The 21,152-nt window shown below is 53.3% G+C and overlaps 6 protein-coding genes across 6 annotated transcripts; 3 read left to right on the forward strand and 3 right to left on the reverse strand.

Moving 5' to 3' along the window:
* Positions 1 to 495: 495 nt before the first annotated feature.
* APUU_10108A (putative secondary metabolism biosynthetic enzyme) lies at positions 496 to 2,137 on the reverse strand (the record flags this gene model as incomplete). Its single annotated transcript, XM_041694323.1, has 2 exons — positions 496 to 1,489; positions 1,539 to 2,137. 2 exons carry the CDS (start codon positions 2,135 to 2,137, stop codon positions 496 to 498), a joined length of 1,593 nt encoding a protein of 530 aa, XP_041549474.1.
* Positions 2,138 to 4,829: 2,692 nt separating this feature from the next.
* APUU_10109A (uncharacterized protein) lies at positions 4,830 to 6,427 on the reverse strand (the record flags this gene model as incomplete). Its single annotated transcript, XM_041694434.1, has 7 exons — positions 4,830 to 5,277; positions 5,331 to 5,357; positions 5,404 to 5,472; positions 5,519 to 5,636; positions 5,698 to 5,850; positions 5,909 to 6,143; positions 6,212 to 6,427. 7 exons carry the CDS (start codon positions 6,425 to 6,427, stop codon positions 4,830 to 4,832), a joined length of 1,266 nt encoding a protein of 421 aa, XP_041549475.1.
* A 2,379-nt stretch (positions 6,428 to 8,806) lies between these two features.
* APUU_10110S (tyrosinase family protein) lies at positions 8,807 to 10,107 on the forward strand (the record flags this gene model as incomplete). The annotated part of the gene is made up of 4 exons (XM_041694546.1): positions 8,807 to 8,997; positions 9,049 to 9,211; positions 9,259 to 9,524; positions 9,573 to 10,107. The coding sequence occupies 4 exons, from the start codon at positions 8,807 to 8,809 to the stop codon at positions 10,105 to 10,107; spliced, it is 1,155 nt and encodes a 384-aa protein (XP_041549476.1).
* A 2,557-nt stretch (positions 10,108 to 12,664) lies between these two features.
* APUU_10111A (aromatic alcohol reductase) lies at positions 12,665 to 13,603 on the reverse strand (the record flags this gene model as incomplete). Its single annotated transcript, XM_041694657.1, has 1 exon — positions 12,665 to 13,603. One exon carries the CDS (start codon positions 13,601 to 13,603, stop codon positions 12,665 to 12,667), a length of 939 nt encoding a protein of 312 aa, XP_041549477.1.
* Positions 13,604 to 14,294: 691 nt separating this feature from the next.
* APUU_10112S (alpha/beta fold hydrolase) lies at positions 14,295 to 15,278 on the forward strand (the record flags this gene model as incomplete). The annotated part of the gene is made up of 1 exon (XM_041694768.1): positions 14,295 to 15,278. One exon carries the CDS (start codon positions 14,295 to 14,297, stop codon positions 15,276 to 15,278), a length of 984 nt encoding a protein of 327 aa, XP_041549478.1.
* A 1,445-nt stretch (positions 15,279 to 16,723) lies between these two features.
* APUU_10113S (putative NRPS-like protein biosynthetic cluster) lies at positions 16,724 to 20,539 on the forward strand (the record flags this gene model as incomplete). Its single annotated transcript, XM_041694879.1, has 1 exon — positions 16,724 to 20,539. One exon carries the CDS (start codon positions 16,724 to 16,726, stop codon positions 20,537 to 20,539), a length of 3,816 nt encoding a protein of 1,271 aa, XP_041549479.1.
* Between the last annotated feature and the right edge of the window lie 613 nt (positions 20,540 to 21,152).

Raw genomic sequence — 21,152 nt, forward strand, 5'->3', positions numbered from 1 at the left:
TCTAAATCTAATTAATTAAGATTAAACTAGGCTTATAACTATAAGCTATAGTATATTTAATAAAAGATTACTTAGTAGGAATTAGATTACTAAAATAGAAACTAGATTAAATTAATGCTTATCCTCTAAAAGAATAACTATCTAGGGATTTATATAGCTTTCTAATAGTCTTAATCTCTTTCCTAATTAGGCTATCTAAGATAGCTACTATAAAAGATTTAAAATATTAAGTATTTAAGACATTGATCAGGGGGATTAGAGCGAGGTGCTGAATATCAGTATGACTAAGCTTCACCCTCCACCTCCTCTGGTTGACAACTGATCCCGCCCTGAGCAGGACCTGAGCGCTCACTGAGTCTTGACCGGTGATGAGAAATACTCAGTGAGCGACCCCTGAGCGCCCTCAGTTAAAGCGGCCTCATCCAAATAGGGAAAGTCACGATGGTCCTAGAAAATCAAGTCTGTATAGCTACATATATATCGTAAAGTCAACAATCACGCACATCGACAAAACATCCAACAAATACTCTTTACCAATCTGTCCAACAGTTTATTTCCCTGCTTAACAGATCTGGCTCTCGCCTTCGCCATCTCAAGCGAACATTCCGACTCCCCCGACTTCTCCGAGCACAAGAAGCCAATATCTCGGTCAAGATAACTCCGCCCCAACCACTCCACAAATCCATCAACATCTGCCATAGTACTCATCGCCCCCAGACTAACCCGTACAATCCCAGTCGTCTGCCCATAAACTTCCTGGATAGGATCTGAGCAGCGATGGCCCGCACTCCACGCCGCTTTCATATCTTCCATCCGCACCCAGCCCAGATATGCCATGCCCCCGGGGTTACAGACGCTCCCGCTGCGGAGGTATATCTTCTCTCTGTCTGCGTGGCGCTCGACGTCTGCGTACCCGTGGATATTCCCTGACGGGTTTAAGACAGATAGCGCAATGGTTGGGCCTTGGAGATTTGGATCCCCAAAGCTCTGCTGGCCTGAGCCGGTGTAGATCCGGCAGAGGGGTGCATTGTTTGAATGGCGCACGGATACGAGCTTTTGATATAAGTCCGCGATCAAGAACGCACAGTGCGATGAGATGTCATTCAAGCTCCCGAATAACCGGCAGTGCGTCTCGATGGCGTGTGGGATCGCGGCAATCGAGTGGAAATTGAGTGTCCCGTCTTCTAGGGCTTCGTGGATAGACTCGGTCTTGGTTGCGTGCCAGCGGGGGATTCGGGCTGAGGGCGAGTTGATGACCATGTCCACCGTGCCGCCACCGAAGTACCGGCGTTGCTGGAGAATGTCGGCAGCTGCTTTGCGCACGATCAAGCACCCGACATCCGGATATCCAAATATCTTGTATAGAGAGACCGCGGTGAAGTCCGGGGCGGATTCAGCGTCTGATAGGTCTAGGGGGGAGGTAGAGGCTATCGCGGCGGCATCCCAGAGGACGTATGTGTTTTTGCAGTTTTGACGGATCCTACGAGGCCTGCAGGAGTTAGTCTAAGTTCCAGATCTGGGGAAGTAACGAAGCGTACCATGAACGTGGCATCCGGCGACCCGTCATATTGCTCTGGCCGGGATACGCGAAGAGTGTGATAGTCCGTCGTCCACAGTCACCATTTCTCTGGTTAATCCAGTGCTCGACGGCCGCGTCCCTTGACAGGCACATGCTTCCACCAGCGGCTATCTCACGCAGTCCGACCAGACTCGTGTGAGAATCCTGGTGGTAGACATACTTGAATCCCCGCCGCCTGCTCAAGGGAGACGCTCGACGGGGCCGAGTATAGTGGGATAAGCACTCGCCAACGAGTTTGATGGAAGCAGTCGCGTTAGCTGTGAAAACAAGGTCAAACTCGTTAGGGCTTGCTCCGAAGAAGCGAAGGAGCTGCTCGCGAATCGCATCAACGTGGGCGCCGGACACGCGAGATGGGGTGTTGTCCGAATGAGGGTTCCCGTATAGGTTGCTCTGGAGGTCTCTCGCGTACGACTGGATAAGTGATTGGGCGTATACCGTTGATCCAGCGTGGTCTACATATATGACATCTTGCAGAGTAGGGTATTCAGCCGCTCGCACATGTTCGATGTTCTTGTTGTATCTAAGGGCTGCCGCTGAAGCTGCATCTGACGCTCCCATGGCTGATATACAAGCAGGCTGAGGCTGGAACAAAATGGGATAGAAGATACAGCGAAATGCTACACATCAGAGCAGAAGAGGAGGCTCCAAACCAGACCGAACCGAACTATTTAACGCACCCACCTTCAGCACAGAGTCCAAGGCTTCGTGGCAACCAGGTCGGCTGATTCTGCGTATTTTCGCAAACAGCGCCAGTCCAGGCAAGCCCAGTCAGACGTCAGCGCTGCTATTCTAGGGATTCCATTGGCTTCATGGATTCATGGCTTCACAGGCATTGGCAGATGAACTGGCGCACCGAGCGTGCTTCCCTGTGGGCAGGCCCCGTCCCTGGATTGTGATCGTTCGTGCCCTCGATATCTGGCATCATAGGCCAGTCCCGGATCCATCCAGTCTGGATTCAAACTCAACCACGCATAACGCATGTGCCGCCTCTAGGATCTACCAGGAATTGGGCTATTCTGTGCGTCTCGGGTCTCCAGCAGGTCCGATGGAAGACGCTCTGTCCCGCAGCGTCAATGCATGGCCCGCGCTGCCACGATAGGGTCGGAATATCCCATCCTGCTGCGGCTTCAGTATCTCCTGCCCGGGTCCCTCGTATATAAGACCACGACCCAGAGCGAGCAAGGGCAAGGGGTTGTGCTACCCAGCCCAGCCAAACCCTGGCTCGCCTTTAGGACGCCTTGGTCAGAGGCCTCCCACTCGCTGTCACTTCGGCTTGGTTGCCTTGAAAACCCAACGAGGTCCCAAAGGAACGGAATCCTGTTATGCATCGTGGCACTCTGACGTGGCTCAGCCAGGACTAGTTCAAGCCTCTCGTTCATGCGCTGCGGAGCAAACACCCTCGGGATTCCTTCGCGGTTGGGGTAGCGGTGGATCATGACGGAATATGCTATCGCCATTCTCTACATAATGAAGGCGATCGGCGAAGTGAAGATCATCTACTCCGTATATTGCGAGGATGTTCTCGACTCCAGCTTGCAGGGCAACTCTGGCAAGACGAGGGCCCCTTGAGATGCCGCAGCGGGTGGGTTTGGAATGTCTCGGACACGACGGGAAGCGAGGCTCACATTCGAGTGTCTGCGAGCAGGAGATCCGATCTACTGCGTCTGCCTGGTGTGCGTCAGGCTGCATGGATGCGGATCAGGGCTAACTCTCTCGCGGAGACGTTCGGAGCAGTCGGGGCTGACTCGATGCGTCGCACAGAAATCTTGATAATCTGATCGTGCAGCTAAAATCCCCCGATAATGTGGACTCGAAAGTGGAAAGGTATTCGAACACAGGTAGACAAAGAAATATCAAGGGAGACCTCGTTCTCCTCATCTCGTTGGTTGTCCTGAGTTGGAGACATGCAGGTGGGCTGGCGGGGTACGCAGGTTTCTTGAAGCTATTTGCTGTCATGCACAAGGATGATCGGGCAGCGAGTCCGAGTATTTGTCATTACCAGCACTCTTGGGATCACCTGAGAGAAACTGCCACTACTTCCGTGGTTACGCAGACTCGATCCTCGAGTTCGCTTCGGACGTTGTGACAAACCTACCGTCTGGTCGGGTCTGGGGTGCAGAGTAGGAGATGTCACGCGCTGCCCAGGAGTTAACCGCCCAGTGAAATCCCTGTAGAAGCTCAGTAGGCCGATACGAGGGTTGGCAAGGGACAAACAAACATAGTTCGTGCTCCGTGGTTCGTGCCAGAGTTCATGGCGGTTTGGTGGAGGGGAGGAGCGACGACCCATGACCCACGATCTACCTGGATTTCCAGACAAACAAGACGACAGAATAGGAAGGAGACCGATTGTCAATGAATTACTATCAGGATGCGTATTGGCACGAGCTGTGAGCGTGGTGGCACACGGCATATAACGTTTCGGACTGAGTCCAGCGTCGTACGCGAGCCCTATATTTAGCCATTCCGATTCCACGAGGCCGGAGTAGTGAGCAGAGTAAATGTATTATAAACAGCTTTAGCCAGTCCATTACCCTCCGACTCTGGCAAGCTCTGTTTTTCTTAGTGACTGATGAGTGTTTTAGGACTTTAAGAAGATTAAGCTTCCCTGCCATATTCAACGAGCTAGAGAACCACAATTGGAAGTTTCCAATCGTCAGCCTGACCATTGTTTGCTCGTTAAAGTCGCACGGGCAGCCTCCCATCTTATGCCGAGCTGTTGGAAGACTTACTACAGTCAGACCTCGTCTCCCAAATCCCACACGCCGCCAGCAACAGAGGCTGAGCACATCAATCTCCGATGCGTATCGCGTATCCCCACAGAGCGGGCCATCAAATGTCAGAGAAATCAGGAGTCCCTTGTATCTCACTTGAAACGGGCTAATGGCCATGGATCCGAGGGAGATCTTACTGGAAGGCCACCGACACTATGGAAACTTTCCATAGCCTGGTGCATCCTGCGATATTATCGTAACATCTAGGCAATAATAAAAAATGCCATATTCGTCGCAGTCGGTCCGACATATTAGCCAACCGCCAGGCTGGGATGGAGTCTAATGCAATCTGTCTGATATGGGACTCCTATTCTCGGGATAGAGGTTTCCAGGTGGTTTGGTCTTTAGCATCCCAGGCTAGTTGCACTATAACAATGCAGTAATAATAAACACATTGATACTTATCTATTGCTTGTCATTTACGCGGTATCGCTGTTCCGAGGTATAACTATATACAAATAAAGAAATAAGAGATACCGCTATATACGATCCTCCACCGTCCTCCTCGGCCCAATCGCCATAACCCCATGGTCACTCCCATCCTCACTCTGCACAATCACCTCCGTAGTCTGCACAATCCTGCCAGCCGTATGCATCCTCCTCGGCGACGCCACCCTCGCCCCAGACGCCAGATTCTCCTGGCTGCTCCCCTCCTCGGACCCCTCCGAGAGCGACGCATGATTCCCATGGATGTGGACGTGGTATTTCTGCTCCTCGGGATCAATCCGGCTGCGGTGCAGCGAGGCCAGAACGTGGCTGTTGTGGTGGATGTTGCTGTTGGGGCCGTAGTAGGCGTCGCCCGTGCGTTTGCGTGTGCGTGTTCGCGAGCCGTACCCTGTTAGACTCCTCGTGCTGCCGATTATGCTCTTGACCAGGGGCTTGATTGTGGGGAAGCAGGCGGCGATTATGCCGACGTTGAGCTCGACTCTGGTGATTCTTGTTAGTGACGTGCTATTGTATGGTGGGTGATGGGGGCTTACGAGTTCCAGATGTGGTAGTCGGCATTGCTGGGGTTTGTTAGTAGAGATACTATGGTAAACTAGGGCAACGCACCGGTACATGTTTTTCTCCTCGTAGACTCTGCTTTGGAGAACAGCTTTTGTGATCGCGGCGGCACAGGCACTGGTCGATGTTAGGTGCTTGTCTGCTGTATCTTGAGTGTACTCACAAGTAACCCAGACTGAGAATCCCCATGAGCGAAGCCTTCGTTCTTCGGTTGACCTGGATATCGTAGAACATGAACACCGGTAGCGTGGCGTAGATGAAGTCTGTGATGATATTGATTGCTACAGCTGTCAGTACAGGCTTAATATATCAACAGGCTTAATGTATCAGAATCGGACATACCGCTGTTGAATTTCCCAATCTTGAGATAAGTCTCACCCGAGTAGCACTTTGTCCCCTTGGCCAGACGCTTTTTGAAATCCCACGCTGCCTCGATGGGAATGCACTGCAGGATAAGTGTCAACATGCAGGCGATGGTAAACAAGACAAGAAATACTACAGCATCGCTCATTAGCCAGTCAGTTTGCTGGAGAGCAAGTGCGAGACCACCCACCGAGAGATCCCATAATGAACGGCTTCAAAAACTTCTTCTGTGTCGTGAAGCGTAGCAGAAAGAACCCAATGGATATCTTCACCAGACTAATCCCTAGCACTAGCAGAATCGCATGCGGCCAGAACCACTTGCTCAGCGTCTCATTGTCATTGTTGGCCGCGATGGCGGCATTGTACTGGCCCAGACCGTGGTGACTTTCGCCGACGAAGCATGCGAGGACGCCGAAGGAGCACATCTACGAGATAATCTGGAATAAGTATCTGTCTTGCACAAAGTATGTGGGCTTTTAGATGTAATACGTACCGCAGCCACAACCATAATCCAGTCTTCGACGTAGAACCGGCGCAGGATAAAGATTCGGACATAGCATCGTAGGACTAATAGTAGCGCAGCGAGTCCTGTCAACGTACCAACGATGGCGAGAATACGAGGGGCGTTTGAGGAAAAGTCGATATCCGAGGGGTCAGGATCGGGTTCTTGTCTGGCTGCCAGGCCTGGAAAGACTTGCGTTGTCGCCATTTGGCTACATGGATGATAGGAATAGACAGAAGGGGGAAGGAAACGAAGTCCAGGAGGGGTATATCAATCAGATGCAAGTGATGGCTCCTTCGATCGAACCCTGGCTCATCGTCGAACTATTGAATGAAGAAGGTGGACGGGGCGCCAGGCAGATCAGGTCCGATCCAAATTCTCCCGAGCTCTAGCGAATGCGAGTGGATAGAAAGGTTGTATTTGATAACTTGTTTGACTATTCTAGAATGGTTTAGGGGCCAGATGGTGCAAAGTCTATCGATCAAGTCTCGAACGTACGAGCCATCCATTATTTGCCTGCAAGACACAGCGATTCCACCTAGTCCTCTGAAGGCTTATACTACGCCAATTGATGTTTATACAGGGGAGTCAAGTTGGAAATCAGACACAAACGGCGGAGAGATGATGATGTCTGAACCGAAGAACGAAACGACCACATGCACCCCCGCTTGAAGAATCCTGCGCCCTGCATGAAGTTGGACCGGACCCCTGGAGAGGTGAAACGTGAACTCCGGAGGAAGATGAGCCTGTCCGAGTGCGGTTGTGCCTCCGGGACGTATAAGCCACGCACGACATGGGTTTAAGGCTGGGCCGGAATGAACCCGGGAAGACCGAATCTAGGATTGTGGAAGAGCCAATACACTACGATCACTATCACTCTTTTTGTTATTCTAATTGTCATCATGTGGCGTTGCTGTGATGCAGGCAGCCATCCATGGGGCATAGGGCTAGCCCGGACGAAAGTGGAAAGTGCTGAGCCTGTTGGAGTCTGGAGGATTTGCAGGCAAGACGGCGAATGATGGACAGCGTACACTGCTGGGTCTGCGAGATTTCTGGGCGATGGCAAGCTACGCTGGATCGTGCTGATACGATCTAAGCCTTCCAAGAGGATAAATTCATAATTTACCAGGCTGAAAAGAATTGTATCCCGCAATCTACAATACCAGGTCCCTTTATATTGCACTCACAAGCGAGCGCCTTCAGACCGGACAGCTGTTGCCCTTCTAGGCAGCATGCAGGGAGCAGCAGCAGCGAGAGGCCGGCGCAGTCACGATGAAACATCGCAGGGGCCAAATCCTGACGCCAACAGCGCCGGTTAAACCTTGATTCAACAAGGCTCCACAGGGCCGGGCTAAGTGTCCGCTGCATTCCACGGTCGAGATTCTCGAAGGCTTGTGCAGCTGTGCAGCTGTGCTGGCTGCCGTGGAGCTGGACGTCCTGATTCGCAGCACCAGGCATTCCCACTGCTCAGTGCCTGACTCGAGATGCTGTCCAGCTTTCATGGCACCATTGGCTCTTAGCAGTGACTCCAATCGAATCAGGGTTTGGGCCGATCATGGAAGACCAACGCCAGCTGGAGACCAGGTTCGCTTGCGAGGAAACGGTTAATATTTGGTGAACAAGTAATCCCACCGCTAATATACCGCCAATTCACCGCGACATTATGGGACTTATGGTAGCATTATCCATAGTGCATTACTATAATTATTCCGCCCTGAATGGGACTGGAAGACTGGGTGGACCAGGATCCGCATCCCTGTCAGTGTCGGGCAGTCGGAAGCCCCAGAAGGAAAGCGATCGCAGATTAACTCAATAATGAACCCTGTCAATCACTGAAACACGGCTTGTCCGTCCGTTCCCTACGGGTCGTGTCCGTTCTTTGTGTTTCCAAGCCTCCAGCTTGGCCGCTCTCCCTGCTTTCATTCTGGTATAAAGAATGTGAATCCCATTATCACAACAAGGGATATAATCATATAAGCATGCTGCAGCCTCGTTTCTTTAGGCTTTCGGGAAGCGCCCACAGGCAGAAGCCAATCTCGCGAGTCTCTGAGTCTCACTCTCTGGGACTGCTGGTGGAGATAAATCGATTCTTTGTCCCAACAACCAGATGATTTGACCCACCGTACCGGACGTCCTGCCAACTTTATATGCAAGTTGACTGCGGCACACTGCAAATCGTAGCCCAACCCCCACTGCGATTCAGGTAGTCGCATTCTCTCTTGCGCTACTGGCCGTATTTGTTGTCTTCCAGCCAAGGAAACGTGCCAAAAAGCCGCACCCATTTGCTGTATCTGTCGGTTCTCCGGCGATGCCCTAACCACGTAGTCTAAGCCAGTGCCACTTAAACAAAACCAATCAATTCCTCCGCGCCAGTGTGGCCAGACCTTCGCTTCTCGGGTATGGTTAATTGGAGAAGTGTGTTCTCGTAAGAAAAGGAACTTTCTCCTGAGCGATCCCCCTCCCGACTTGGGAGTCGTATAAGAAAGCTCCCGACGATCCCTGCTTTCTTTTCACTCCCACGCTCGGCATTTTCTCTTTCTCTTTCTTTCTTTGTTTCGTTTTCTTCCCCAGAAAAGCTCTCCCCACATGCGTTTCTCACTCACTGCCGTGGTGGCAGCTCTGGCTGCTGTCCCCCATGCCACGGCCTCCCTGGACATCGACGAGTGGGATATCCTCGCAGGCAAGGCCCTGGTGAACCAGGTGCTTTACCAATCCACAAAACCCCGTTACTTCGAGAGCACATGTACCCCCTTGAACGCTGCTGTCCGTCGGGAATGGTAGGTGCCCCTGTTCCTATCGTTGTTTGGCTTCTCTAACCGATCGTGTAGGGGTACATTAACCAAGGGTGAGCGCAAAGAGTACATCGAGGCTGTTCAATGCCTCATCGACTCGCCATCCCAGGTTGATCCTGCCTTTGCTCCTGGCGCACGCACTCGCTTCGATGACTTTACCGCTATTCATATTAATCAGACGGCTTGGATCCACACAACGGTATGTCTGGGAATTGATATGTGCGGCGATTGGTACTGATTGCTTAGGGCAACTTCTTGACATGGCATCGCTACTTCACTTGGGCCTACGAGCAAGCCCTGCGCAATGAGTGCGGATACAGGGGCTACCAGCCGTACTGGTCGTGGCCGAAATACGCCGATGATCCCCACAGCAATCCCATCTTCGACGGTTCCGAGTATAGTATGTCGGGCGATGGGTCGTATATCCCGCACGAAGGGCCTGAAGCCGGTCCCGATATCTTCCTGGAGCCTGGTCACGGCGGTGGCTGTGTGACGTCTGGACCGTTCAAGGAGTATGTATTTCCTCGCGATATCAAGAGCCTTCACTGACATACCGACAGCTTCAAAGTGAACCTCGGACCGACCCTTGTAACTCTCAAAGTCCCCGGTCTGGAACCACAAAATGGAACAGGCCTGGAATATAACCCTCGCTGCCTGCGCCGCGACCTCAACCCCGATGCCGCGTCCTGGACAACAATCGACAAGGTGCTGGATCTGTTCGAGCGCACGGATATCACGTCCTTCCAAAACCGTCTCCAGGGCGACTTTCCCAATAAATACCTCGGCGTGCACAGCGGCGGCCACTATACCATCAGCGGTGACCCTGCTGGCGACTTTTTCGCTTCCCCCGGTGACCCTGTCTTCTACCTGCACCACGCGGCGATTGATCGAGTCTTCTGGACGTGGCAGAATCTGGCGCCTCGCGATCGTACGTTTGTCGTTCAGGGCCCGACTGTGCTTCCTGGATTTGGGATTCCGAATACGGTGAATGCGACACTGGATGATATGCAGTATTTCCATGTGCTGGCTAAGGATAGGACGATTCGGGAGCTGCTTGATACCACGGGTGGGCCTTTTTGCTATGTCTATCTTTAATCTTGCACGTTTGCATACGTGCCGTTGTATATTAGACTTTTAATGTGGTGCGCAAGCGTATATATCTTCTATAGTCTGAATAATAAACACCAAGACATAAGGGAACATGGCATTTAGACAGAACACGGCGATGAGAAAAGATCGTCAGGAATGGCGATAGAATCTAAGCAGCCAAGGCGCGTCGTTAGGTAATTGGACTCGGAGCACGCTCTGTTTCGATCTCTCACAGACAAGGATATTTACAGAGACTTGTCTGATTGGTGAGATTTGATGAAGGCATTCCCGGCCTGCATGATGCATAATAAACCGAGAATACGCCGACAGCCCTAAATCACGACTGAAACCACTAAGTCGCCCGGTCGAGTTATGGCGACTGCATTTGATTAAGCACTTTGGGATATTTAAAATGGCCCTCCCCGATCTCCCTCCAGTCTCATGTCCGTGGAGACTGATCTGACAGATCGTAGCACATCATGAAGCCCACTTTCTTGCCCGTGTTTGTCGCGCTCGCCTTCAGTTGCTCTGGAAGTGCGGCAGGTGTCCCTTCATTTGGAACAATCATCGCACGAGAGACAGATTTACTTCCCTCGTACGATTATGTTGTTGTTGGCGGCGGTGTCGGCGGCCTGGTTGTCGCGAATCGTCTCTCTGAAGATCCTGATAGTATGTCTCCTCATTGTCGAGTATTACTGAGGGCTAACGAGTACAGCTACCGTGTTGGTGATTGAAGCCGGCAAAATGTAATTTCTCGTCTATCACTGCTAGTTCAAAGCTGACCTCCAGTGACAATTACTCCCACGTCGTGCAGTATCCCCGATTTGCCTCGATAGCTCGAACGAACTACAGCTGGCCCATCACTTCGCTGCCAATTCCTGCACTCGATAACCGCACTGCATCAGTTGCATCTGCCAGAGTTCTCGGTGGAGGAAGCGCCATCAACGGCATGGCTTTTGATCGAGGCTCTCCGGGTGATTATGACCTCTGGGCAGAGCTTATTGAGGACGATGCTTGGAGCTGGGAAGGGCTCTTGCCGTACTTCAAGAAGGTAGGTTGCCAGACTCTGTATAGAGAACAGCATTAACACCGTCCAGAGTGAAACGTTCACCCCTCCCACCGAAGCCCAGCAAAAGGAGCTCGGGATTACATTCGACCTGGACGCCCACGGAACTTCAGGCCCTGTCCAGTCGTCTTATCCCCCATGGATCTCTACAACTGGCAGTAAGTGATCTGACAACTACACTACGCTCAATACTTACTCCAGCAGAGGCCTTTATCGATGCTCTCCGCCAGCTGCATATTCCTATCCAACTCGACGGAACCGCCAACGCAATCGGTGGATTCTGGAACCCCAACTCTCTAGATCCAGAGGCAAGAGAGCGCTCATACGCAAGGACAACTTTCCATGACATTGCTAAAAGCAGACCCAACTACCACGTCCTAGCTGAGACGCTCGTCACCAACCTCACCCCAGACCTGTCTAGCGTGGAGTATATCACCGACTACAACCCATCAGTAAAGGTCGCTCCTCGGGACGCAAAGAGCAGCAAAGTCCAAGCGCGAAAGGAAGTAATCCTGGCCGCCGGTGCCCTTCACACGCCCAAGATCCTGCAGCTCTCCGGCATAGGGTCCTCCTCCGTCCTCAAGTCCCTGGGCATCGAGCAAGTCCTTGACGTCCCAGGTGTGGGAGAGAACTTTCAAGACCACCCAGTCTTCTACGGCGCAATGAAACTGACGAACCTCGACGATCCAACCCAGGATCCATCATACCTGAGCACAAACGCCACCTACGACGCCGCAATGGGCCAGCTCTACGAGCGAAACCGAACAGGCCCCTGGACCTTCTCAACAGGAAACGTCTTTGCCTTCTTAACAGCACAGCATCTCAACGTCTCAACAGCAGCCATCACCCACGCCACCTCTCAGCCAGCCGAGCAGTACCTCCGGGCCGGCCTAGACAGCACAATCATCCACGGCTACGAGAAGATCAAATCCGCAGTCCTAAAGGCCACAGCGGAGGGCAAAATAGCCCTAACTGAGAACCTGTTCGGCAATGTCGCGAGTCTCCAGAAACCGCTTAGCCGTGGTTCGGTCCACGCTGCATCGACAGACCCATATAAGATGCCCCTCGTTGACTACCGCACTTTCACTAACCCGCTGGATCTGCAAATCCTGGTCCAGTCTCTCCGCTTCAATGCCGATGTCATCTCGCAGACTCGCGCGTACAAGGCGATCGGGGCTGTCGTCCAGACTCCTGAGCCGGGATTGTCTGATAAGGAACTCGTGGAGCTGGTTCGGACAGCCGGACAGCCGAGTTTCTCGCACCCGAGTGGGTCGTGCGCGATGCTGAAGCTGGAGGATGGCGGCTGTGTCGATAATAAGCTCAGACTGTATGGATCTGGAGGGCGAGTGCGCGTTGTCGATGCGTCCGTCTTCCCTGTTGTTCCGTCGACACATACACAGAGCACCGTCTATGCTGTTGCTGAGAAGGCTGCGGATATCATCAAGGGTGCTGAATAGTTTGTTATACTTGTATTCTAGACCTACTTCTAGATTTGAATCAAAGCAGATTCTCTCTCGCCCACTCCTCGGCCGTTTGAAGTCGAATTCCATGCTTGTGATTCCATGTCTCTTCCACGTCCCACGCAACGCCCTTTCCCTCTCCAAACACAATCTGATACTTGTACAACGCATTGTCAGCGTCCTTGACCAAATCCCCCCTTGCAGCTTCAACAGTCCTCACCCTCCTCTCAACCTTTCTCCCCGTAACGCCCTCCACAATCTCCGCCAACCGGCCATAACTCAATGTATCCCCAGCAACATAAACAGGCTTATCCTGCAAGGCCTCCCCATAATCCCCAAGAACAACCTCCGCCGTAACCCTCCCAATATCATCCGGCGCAGTAACAGTAACCCGATTCCCCAACCCCCCAAGCGCTGTAACAACCCCGTTCCCAAGATCCACAATCCCAGAACTAGGCTCGAACAGAAAACTCGTAAACATGCCCGTCGAGATAATCGCCCACTTCGTGGAACTCTGGCTTCTTAGTGCATCGCGCACGTCCAGTTGTTCGTCGAATAGATCCTGCCCCGAGCCACGGCCGATAGTGTCATAATCGACCCCGAATTGCCAGGGGATATACCTTGCTACCCCCGCCTCAAGGACAGCACGGGTGAGTTTACGCTGTGTTCCCGGTCCAGCAGCGAAACCCGTACAGCTGATTACCGTGTCGAATTGTCTGAAAATAGACGACAAGGCTTGGGTGGAATCTGAGGCGATATCGCCCGGTACGAAGGAGATATTGTTATCGCGGAGTCTCTGCAGTTCTTTCGCCTTTTCGGGACTTGGAGAGGTAATTGTTGATGGGCGGAGGAGGACAGATACCGATATATTATTGCTGCCGCTCTTGATGATATTCGGGTGTTGGGCGAGGGCGAGGAGCACAGGTGTTCCCAGCTCGCCAGCGCCTAGGACGAGGATTTTGCTGGTTGGAGCCATGGTTTTTATTTTTATTTTTTTATTGGATTCGTTGTTTGTTACTCTTGTAGGTACTTTTAGGTATTTTCGTTGGCTTGTTGTTTATATATGTTGTATTGTACCTTGTCTCGTCGGCTTACGGTGTGCTGATGGTGGTTGCTAAGCAGATCTACAATCGGCGACTTTCAGGCCATCGGATGAACTGGGTGAAAGCATTGGACCCTCGCTTTTGCTTGGAATGTGGAATTTTTGAATGGACAATTTTCAAACGATGTTTTTCTTTAGCTCTTTCACGATTTTCGAGCTTAGTTTCTTTTCGTCATTAGGTCGTTACTCATTCCTGAATATAATACATCGACCTAGTGGGATAAAAATATATAACCTTCAAACTTGCCAAGACCAAGTATGGTCACCAGAACAAACACGTAATAGAGGAACAGGATATCTTAATCATTGAGTTTCAATTCAAATCCCGTGCAACGAGAGCAATCACCGAGAAACTGCTGCTTAGAGCTGCAGCTTTATCCCACCGGCAAAGACAATGAATATGAATGATGACGTCATGGGCGTTAGAAATCGCGGAGTTTGTCTCGCAGTCAAACAACGATAGCCCAGCAACTATAGAATCACACCACTTCAACACCGTGGGAACGGCGTATGCATTCGCTGCAAACAGCCATGATGGTCATTGCAGACTGACTACGGTGTTTGCATGCTCAGCGTATATATAGCTGCGGTGTCTGACAGACATTACACCATTGTTCGGTATACCAGCACTTCTACGCAGACTTACCTTACCTACTACAAGGATTCCACTACAAGCCAAATGTCGCGTGTCCAGCTACTCAACCAGGACCTTCCAACCACCAAGGCCAAGGTCTTCTACAGACAGGCCGGCCCGGAATCCGCCCCAGTGATTCTCCTCCTCCACGGCTTCCCGTCGTCCTCTCACCAATACCGCAACTTGATCCCCATCCTGGCGAAGAAGTACCGCGTGCTCGCCCCAGACCTCCCAGGATTCGGATTCACCACCATCCCAGAGGGCTTCAAGTATACCTTCGACAATCTCGCAGCAGTGGTCTCGGAGTTCCTGGATAAGCTTTCGGTCACGCGCTTCTCCGTTTACATCTTTGACTACGGCGCTCCAACCGGCCTCCGGCTCGCCCTGCAACGTCCAGACGCTGTGCAAGCCATCATCTCCCAGAATGGCAACGCGTACGACGAAGGGCTAGGAGCGTTCTGGGACCCAATCCGCGAGCTGTGGAAGAACAACAACGACCCCAAGATCCGAGCTAAGCTTGTACCGGCCCTGCTCAGTTTCGAAGCGACCAAGTGGCAGTATGAAGAGGGAACACAGAGCAGCAGGGTGATTGCGCCGGAGTCGTATCACCTTGACTATGCGCTGCTGCAGCGTCCTGGTAACGCGGATGCCCAGATCGATCTGTTCTGGGATTATAGGAACAATCTGCCGCTGTACCCCAAGTTCCAGGAATACTTCCGGCAGTCTAACGTGCCAGTGCTCGCTGTTTGGGGCAAGAACGATCAGATCTTTGTTGCACCTGGTGCGGAAGCGTTCAAAAGAGACTTGCCCAAGGCAGAGGTGCGTCTTTTGGATGCCGGACACTTTGCTGTTGAGACCGAGACTGAGGAGATCGGATCACTCATTTTGGACTTCTTGGGCCGTAATGGAATCTAATTCACGAGGTGAACAGTTGATCTCGGACGGGGCGTAATCATGTATGTAATAGCAGTCGACCAGAATGCCAATGAGTTGGTTCAAATTTGAGTCGTACAACGTCCATATCGTAGGAGCTCGCTCAGTGCCGAGAGCGTAGGCCGCGGGGTAGTCTCTCCTAATCACGGATAAAAACTCGTCAACGAAAACACATGGTCCTTCGAACGGGGTAATAACGAATCGGCCACCGTGAAGCTGCGGATCTTGTCAGCGATATCGCAGTCAGTTGCACACCTGATGCGCGATTTCCGAGGTGGTTGCCTTGACTTTTATCATGAGTGGCGGGAATCCATCCCACTCGCTGACGTGGATGGAGAATGTGGCGACAAGGATTAAACGGGCCAAATTGAAGCTATTCGCACAGGACCAGGATGGTCAAATTGGTGCCTGGGGCAGAAACCCAAGGCCTGGGCCGGTCAGGTGATCGGAGAGCATCGGGAGATGGCCAATGAAGCGTGAGGCTCGGGAGCAGATCCACCAGACGCAACCCAATCCGGATCTGTTGGGACCAATCGCGGGCGACTTCTTCCAGATTAGGCGGGATCGACCCCACCACTCCGTTCGGTGCGGATTCTAGAATGACAGGGCCGCAGCGAGTCCCTGAAAGCTGGAGCTGTCTTAGGGCGGTCGGGCAGAGCCGGAACACAAATTTACATCCGAAAAGTGAAAACTTGAGCGTAGGAAGATCTGATGCAGGGTTCAGGACCCTGAAAAACTGCAGCTGTTGGGCTGCGTGGTGGCGACATTTTCTGGGGTGAATTCGCCATGTAAAAAGTTAGACGAGCGCACTGTGGGATCAAAGAAGCAAAAACGGTGAAGTGGATGAAGGACCTGCGGTGGGGGTGGACCGCGAACCCCATACATCTTGGACTGTCTGTGCTGCACAGCCAATCTCAGGAACTGCCACCCGCCATGATCTCATCACTCGGGACAAGAACCTTGGGAGGGCGAAGTCCTGGAAGGGCAGCCGCAGCAATTGAACGGGCAGTTGGAGAGCCGTGTCCCTGGCTGCCCTGATTTGGCTGGAGAAACAGCCCCAAGAGCCAGGCTGGAACTAGGTTGGAAGCAGTTAGTAGAGGGCGAAACGAGAAAAAAAAAAGCATGTGAACCCCCACTGGCGATAACACTGAAGCTATCTGCCTTCTGTCAACTTGTCTCTTGTCACTTGTCTCCTCTGCATCTCTTTCCCTGCTCCAATTCCCCTCTTCTTTCTTTGCTTTTCTCGCAGGTTACTTTCTGCGACCACCGAGAGGCCTCCGGAGCCCTCGCCATCCCCCACACATTCCACCCCCCGCCCCCGTTGACCGTATAAGAGAGCTGCCCGTCCTGCTTGTCGTGCGAGGCCTTCGTTGAACTTCACTTTTTTTTCTCTCCTCAATCGGTCGCTGGACCATTGCTAATCGAACATGGCGATCCTTGATACCACGAAAGACCTCGCCGCTCTCTTCACGCAGCAAGCCAAGGCGACCCCTGACGCCCTTGCCTTGGAGGACGACAAGTCCTCATACACATATGCTGAGCTAGACAAGGAAGTGGAGGATCTGTCGCAGCGTCTGCGTCGCTATGGCGTCAGCCGGGATAGCTTGGTTGGCGTGCTGCTCCCCCGCAGTGCACATTATGTCATTGCCTGTCTGGCCGCCTTGCGTGCCGGCGGAGCATTCCTCGTGCTGGAGCTGGCTTACCCTCCAGACCTGTTGGCGGATGTGCTTGAAGACGCGACTCCTGCAGTGGTAGTCACCCACCGGGCAGAGACCGGCAAAATCAAGGGCAATGTCCCCGTCATCACGCTTGATGAGTCCGCTGCCGACGCCAATGGCCACACTACCGAGCTGGCACCGCTGCCTGCCAGCGACGACCTGGATAGACTGGCCTTTGTTTCGTATTCCTCTGGCACAACCGGGAAACCAAAGGGCATTGCAAACCCACACCGGGCTCCAGTTCTCTCATACAATCTGCGTTTCGGCGTGCAGGACCTCCATCCCGGTGATCGCGTGGCCTGCAACGTCTTTTTCATTTGGGAAATTATTCGTCCCCTGCTGCGTGGAGCTGCAGTCGTCGCTGTCCCTGACGACCACAGCTACGATCCCGCCGCGCTGGTGGACCTTCTTGCATCGAAGCGTATTAGCGAAACTCTCATGACCCCGACTCTCCTTGCTACCATTCTCTCCCGACACCCGCATATCGGCACTCGGTTGCCTGAGCTGCGTACGCTGTGGCTCAACGGTGAGGTCGTCACCACAGACTTGGCCCGACGAGCCATCAAAGCACTGCCAAACACCCGCCTGCTCAACTGCTACAGCGCTTGCGAAACACATGAAATTGCGTGCGGTGACATCCGCACAATCTTGGATGACGAAGCCCAGTACTGCCCGGTCGGCCCGCCGCTGGACCCGAAACACACCTACATTGTGAACGAGCAGGGCGAAAAGATAAAAGACGGTACCTGTGGCGAGCTCTGTGTCGGCGGACCCATGCTTGCGAGGGGATACATCAACCGACCGGAGACAACGGCCAAGACTTTCATTCCCAACCCTTTCTCGGGGATCCCTGGTGACCTTATGTACCGAACCGGAGATCAGGCGCGCATGCTGCCCTCTGGCCTTCTCGAAATCACCGGTCGCGTGGGTGCTATGATCAAACTCCGCGGGTACTCAGTTGTGCCCGGAAAGGTCGAGAACGACATCGTTAAACATCTGGCCGTCCGCCAATGCGCCGTGATCCCTCACGGTGAGGGCGTGGAAAAACAATTGGTGGCATACATTGTCGCCGACAAAGAGTCTAGTGAACAACGCCCGGTTGTTGAAATCAACCCGTCGGGACACAGCCCAGGTGCTCGTAGAGCCCTTACACAGTTCCTCGCACATTACATGATCCCAGCCCTGTGGGTACAAGTAGACGAGCTCCCAACACACGAGGTCTCTGGAAAGGTCGATCTCAAGCGTCTCCCGCCCCCACCAACGGAGGTCGCTGTCAATGGAAATGGAAAGAAGGAGGATCCTATCGGCCTTGACGATATTGCGGCGGTTTGGGCGGTCGCATTGAAGGTTCCCAAGGCGCAACTGCAGGCCGAAGATAACTTCTTTGACCTTGGTGGTCACTCGCTTTCTATCGCCGATCTGTCCTCCAGACTGTCTCGGAAGTTCGGATTCCGCGTTCCCATTGCGCGGTTGGCAGAGAACTCGACCCTGGCTGGCCATGTGGAAACCGTCCGTGGTGTCCGAGACGGCCACGCAGCCGCTGTACAGGCGGATCTGCCTGCGGTGTTGCGCGCCGATGCCACGCTCGACGAAAGTATTCGACCGACAGATGCAAAGATCTGTTCGCTTACCGATGCAAAGACAGTGCTGCTGACCGGTGTGACGGGTTTCCTTGGAGCCTTCCTCCTGAAGGATCTCGTTGAAAGCACCAGTGCGCACATCATCTGTCTTGTAAGATTCACCGAGCCTGAGGACGATGACCAACCTGGCGGTGTTGCCCGAATTCGTCGCAACCTCCTTGACCTGGGAATCTGGCACGACTCAATCATGGAGCGTGTCCAGATTCTCCCGGGTAACCTTTCTCGATCGCGGTTCGGTCTCGCCCCTGATGCATTCGAAGAGCTTGCCCAGCGGGTCGATGTTATCGTACACTCCGCCGCCTCAGTCAACCTTGTCTATCCTTATGCCGCGCTGCGGGCAGCCAACGTAGGCGGTACTCGTGAAGTCCTTCGCCTGGCAGCCCAGGGTGGTGCAACCGTCCAGTACGTCTCAACCAATGGTGTTCTACCGCCATCTGGAGAGAAGGGTTGGCCCGAAGACACAATGCTGGACGTGGATGATGTGCCAACCAAGCTGCTGGATGGGTACGGGCAGACCAAGTGGGTCGCAGAACAGCTCGTCCTTGAAGCCGGTCGTCGGGGTCTGCCAGTGAGAGTCCACCGTGCCGGTACGATCAGTGGCCACAGTCAATCGGGTGCCGCGAACGCCTGGGATCTGCTGTCCGCGCTGATCGTCGAGTCCATCAAGCTCGGGAAGTATCCCGACGTGGAGGGCTGGCGCGCGGAAATGACCCCTGTTGACTTTGTTAGCAAGGCCATCGTTCACCTCGCAAACCAGTCATCAGTCGAACAAACTGTTTTCCATGTGGGTGACCCAGACCCAGTCAACACGCAGTCACTTTTTGAGAACCTGAAGCTGCTCGGATATGCGACCGACCCCCTTCCTTGGGACGAGTGGGTGGCACTTTGGACCAGCAAGCGCGGTGAGGTCAAGGGTGGTGATGGTGGCTTCACAGTCGATATCCTTCGCAGCGGTATGCCATCGATCGAGTTCCTGCGCGGCATCGTCGTGCTGGATAACGCTGTTACCCGTCCTATTCGCCGAGAGGTCGAGCGACCAAAGGTCGACCGCTTCCTGCTCGAGACGTATACTCGCCACTGGTTTGCTCGAGGGTGGCTGAGGAAGCCCCCAACTCGCCAGGGACCGCCAAGCCCTATCTCTCGCGGTGCTTTGAGCGGCAAGGTGGCCGTTGTCACCGGTGCTTCGTCTGGAATTGGAGCTGCGGTCGCTACTGCTCTGGCTAGAGAAGGCGCCCATGTCGCGCTCGGTGCTCGGCGCCTTGACGCACTGGAATCACTAAAGGCCAAGATCTCTGGCCTCGGCGGCAAGGTCGCAATTTGTAAAACAGACGTTACAGACAAGAAGCAGGTGGAGGCCCTCGTGAAGACCGCGAGCGACGAGCTCGGTCCGGTGGACATCCTGGTCGCTTGCGCTGGTGTTATGTACTTCACAATGATGGCCAACACCCAGATGGACGAGTGGGAGCGTACGGTCGACGTGAACTGCAAGGGTATTCTCAACTCTCTGGCATCTACAGTACCGGGTATGTTGTCGCGCGGGCGTGGACACGTCGTCGCCATCTCATCAGACGCCGGTCGCAAGGTCTTCCCCGGCCTGGGAGTCTACTCAGCCAGCAAGTTTTTCGTCGAGGCGTCCCTGCAAGCACTGCGTCTTGAGACCGCCGGTCAAGGTCTGCGCGTGACAGCCGTGCAGCCCGGAAACACAAACACCGACCTCTTGGACATGTCGACCGACACAGAGGCCGTCAAGAAGTACGGCGGGGCATCAGGGGCCCAGATCCTGGTTCCGGAGGACGTGGCCAACGCGATTGTCTACGCTCTGCGGCAGCCTGAGCATGTCGCGATGAACGAGATCCTGATTGAGCCGCGAGACGAGCCGATCTAGACAGACGTAAATTGTTGCACTGGGATTGTTGCTTGGGTTTTCGCATCAACTGTCGCATGGGTTGTTTTGTTGTTTGTGTTTGTTGCTGCTGCTTGTCGCTTTTGGGTTTGCGTCGTCTTACGCAATTTAGACGTATATAAATAAGTAGAGCATTTTAGTCGTGGTAATGAATCGAATATGTGATTATCTGGACATTTCGCTTTCTATAGTTTATCGTTGCTGTAAATGTAAAGATTGAGTAGTCGGAGAGCATGAGAGAGAGGGACAGAGGTTGATTGCACAGGCTGTCGGGCAAGAAATGCGGGCGGGCGGGCCTCTTATATACGCGATATTCGGACCCCTGCTGCCATCAGCCTATCATCAGCGCCCTCCCCGCACATGGGGCCACTGCCCAGCGTCATAGGATGGGGAATTGGGGATCACTTCACAGGCTAGACTTCATCGGTATTTTGACAGCTGACTGCGCCGTGCCTTTCCATGAGATTGTACCTGAATATCTTCATCCTTCATCGAGACTGGACGGAAAGGGCGAAAGTGTATTCATCGCGGGTGACGCAGCTGGGAAGCAAAGTGTGTACCTTGTGCCTTGCATTCTAGACGCGTTCCACAGTAC

Source organism: Aspergillus puulaauensis, chromosome 1 (assembly GCF_016861865.1).
Source record: "Aspergillus puulaauensis MK2 DNA, chromosome 1, nearly complete sequence".
Lineage (NCBI taxonomy): Eukaryota > Fungi > Ascomycota > Eurotiomycetes > Eurotiales > Aspergillaceae > Aspergillus > Aspergillus puulaauensis.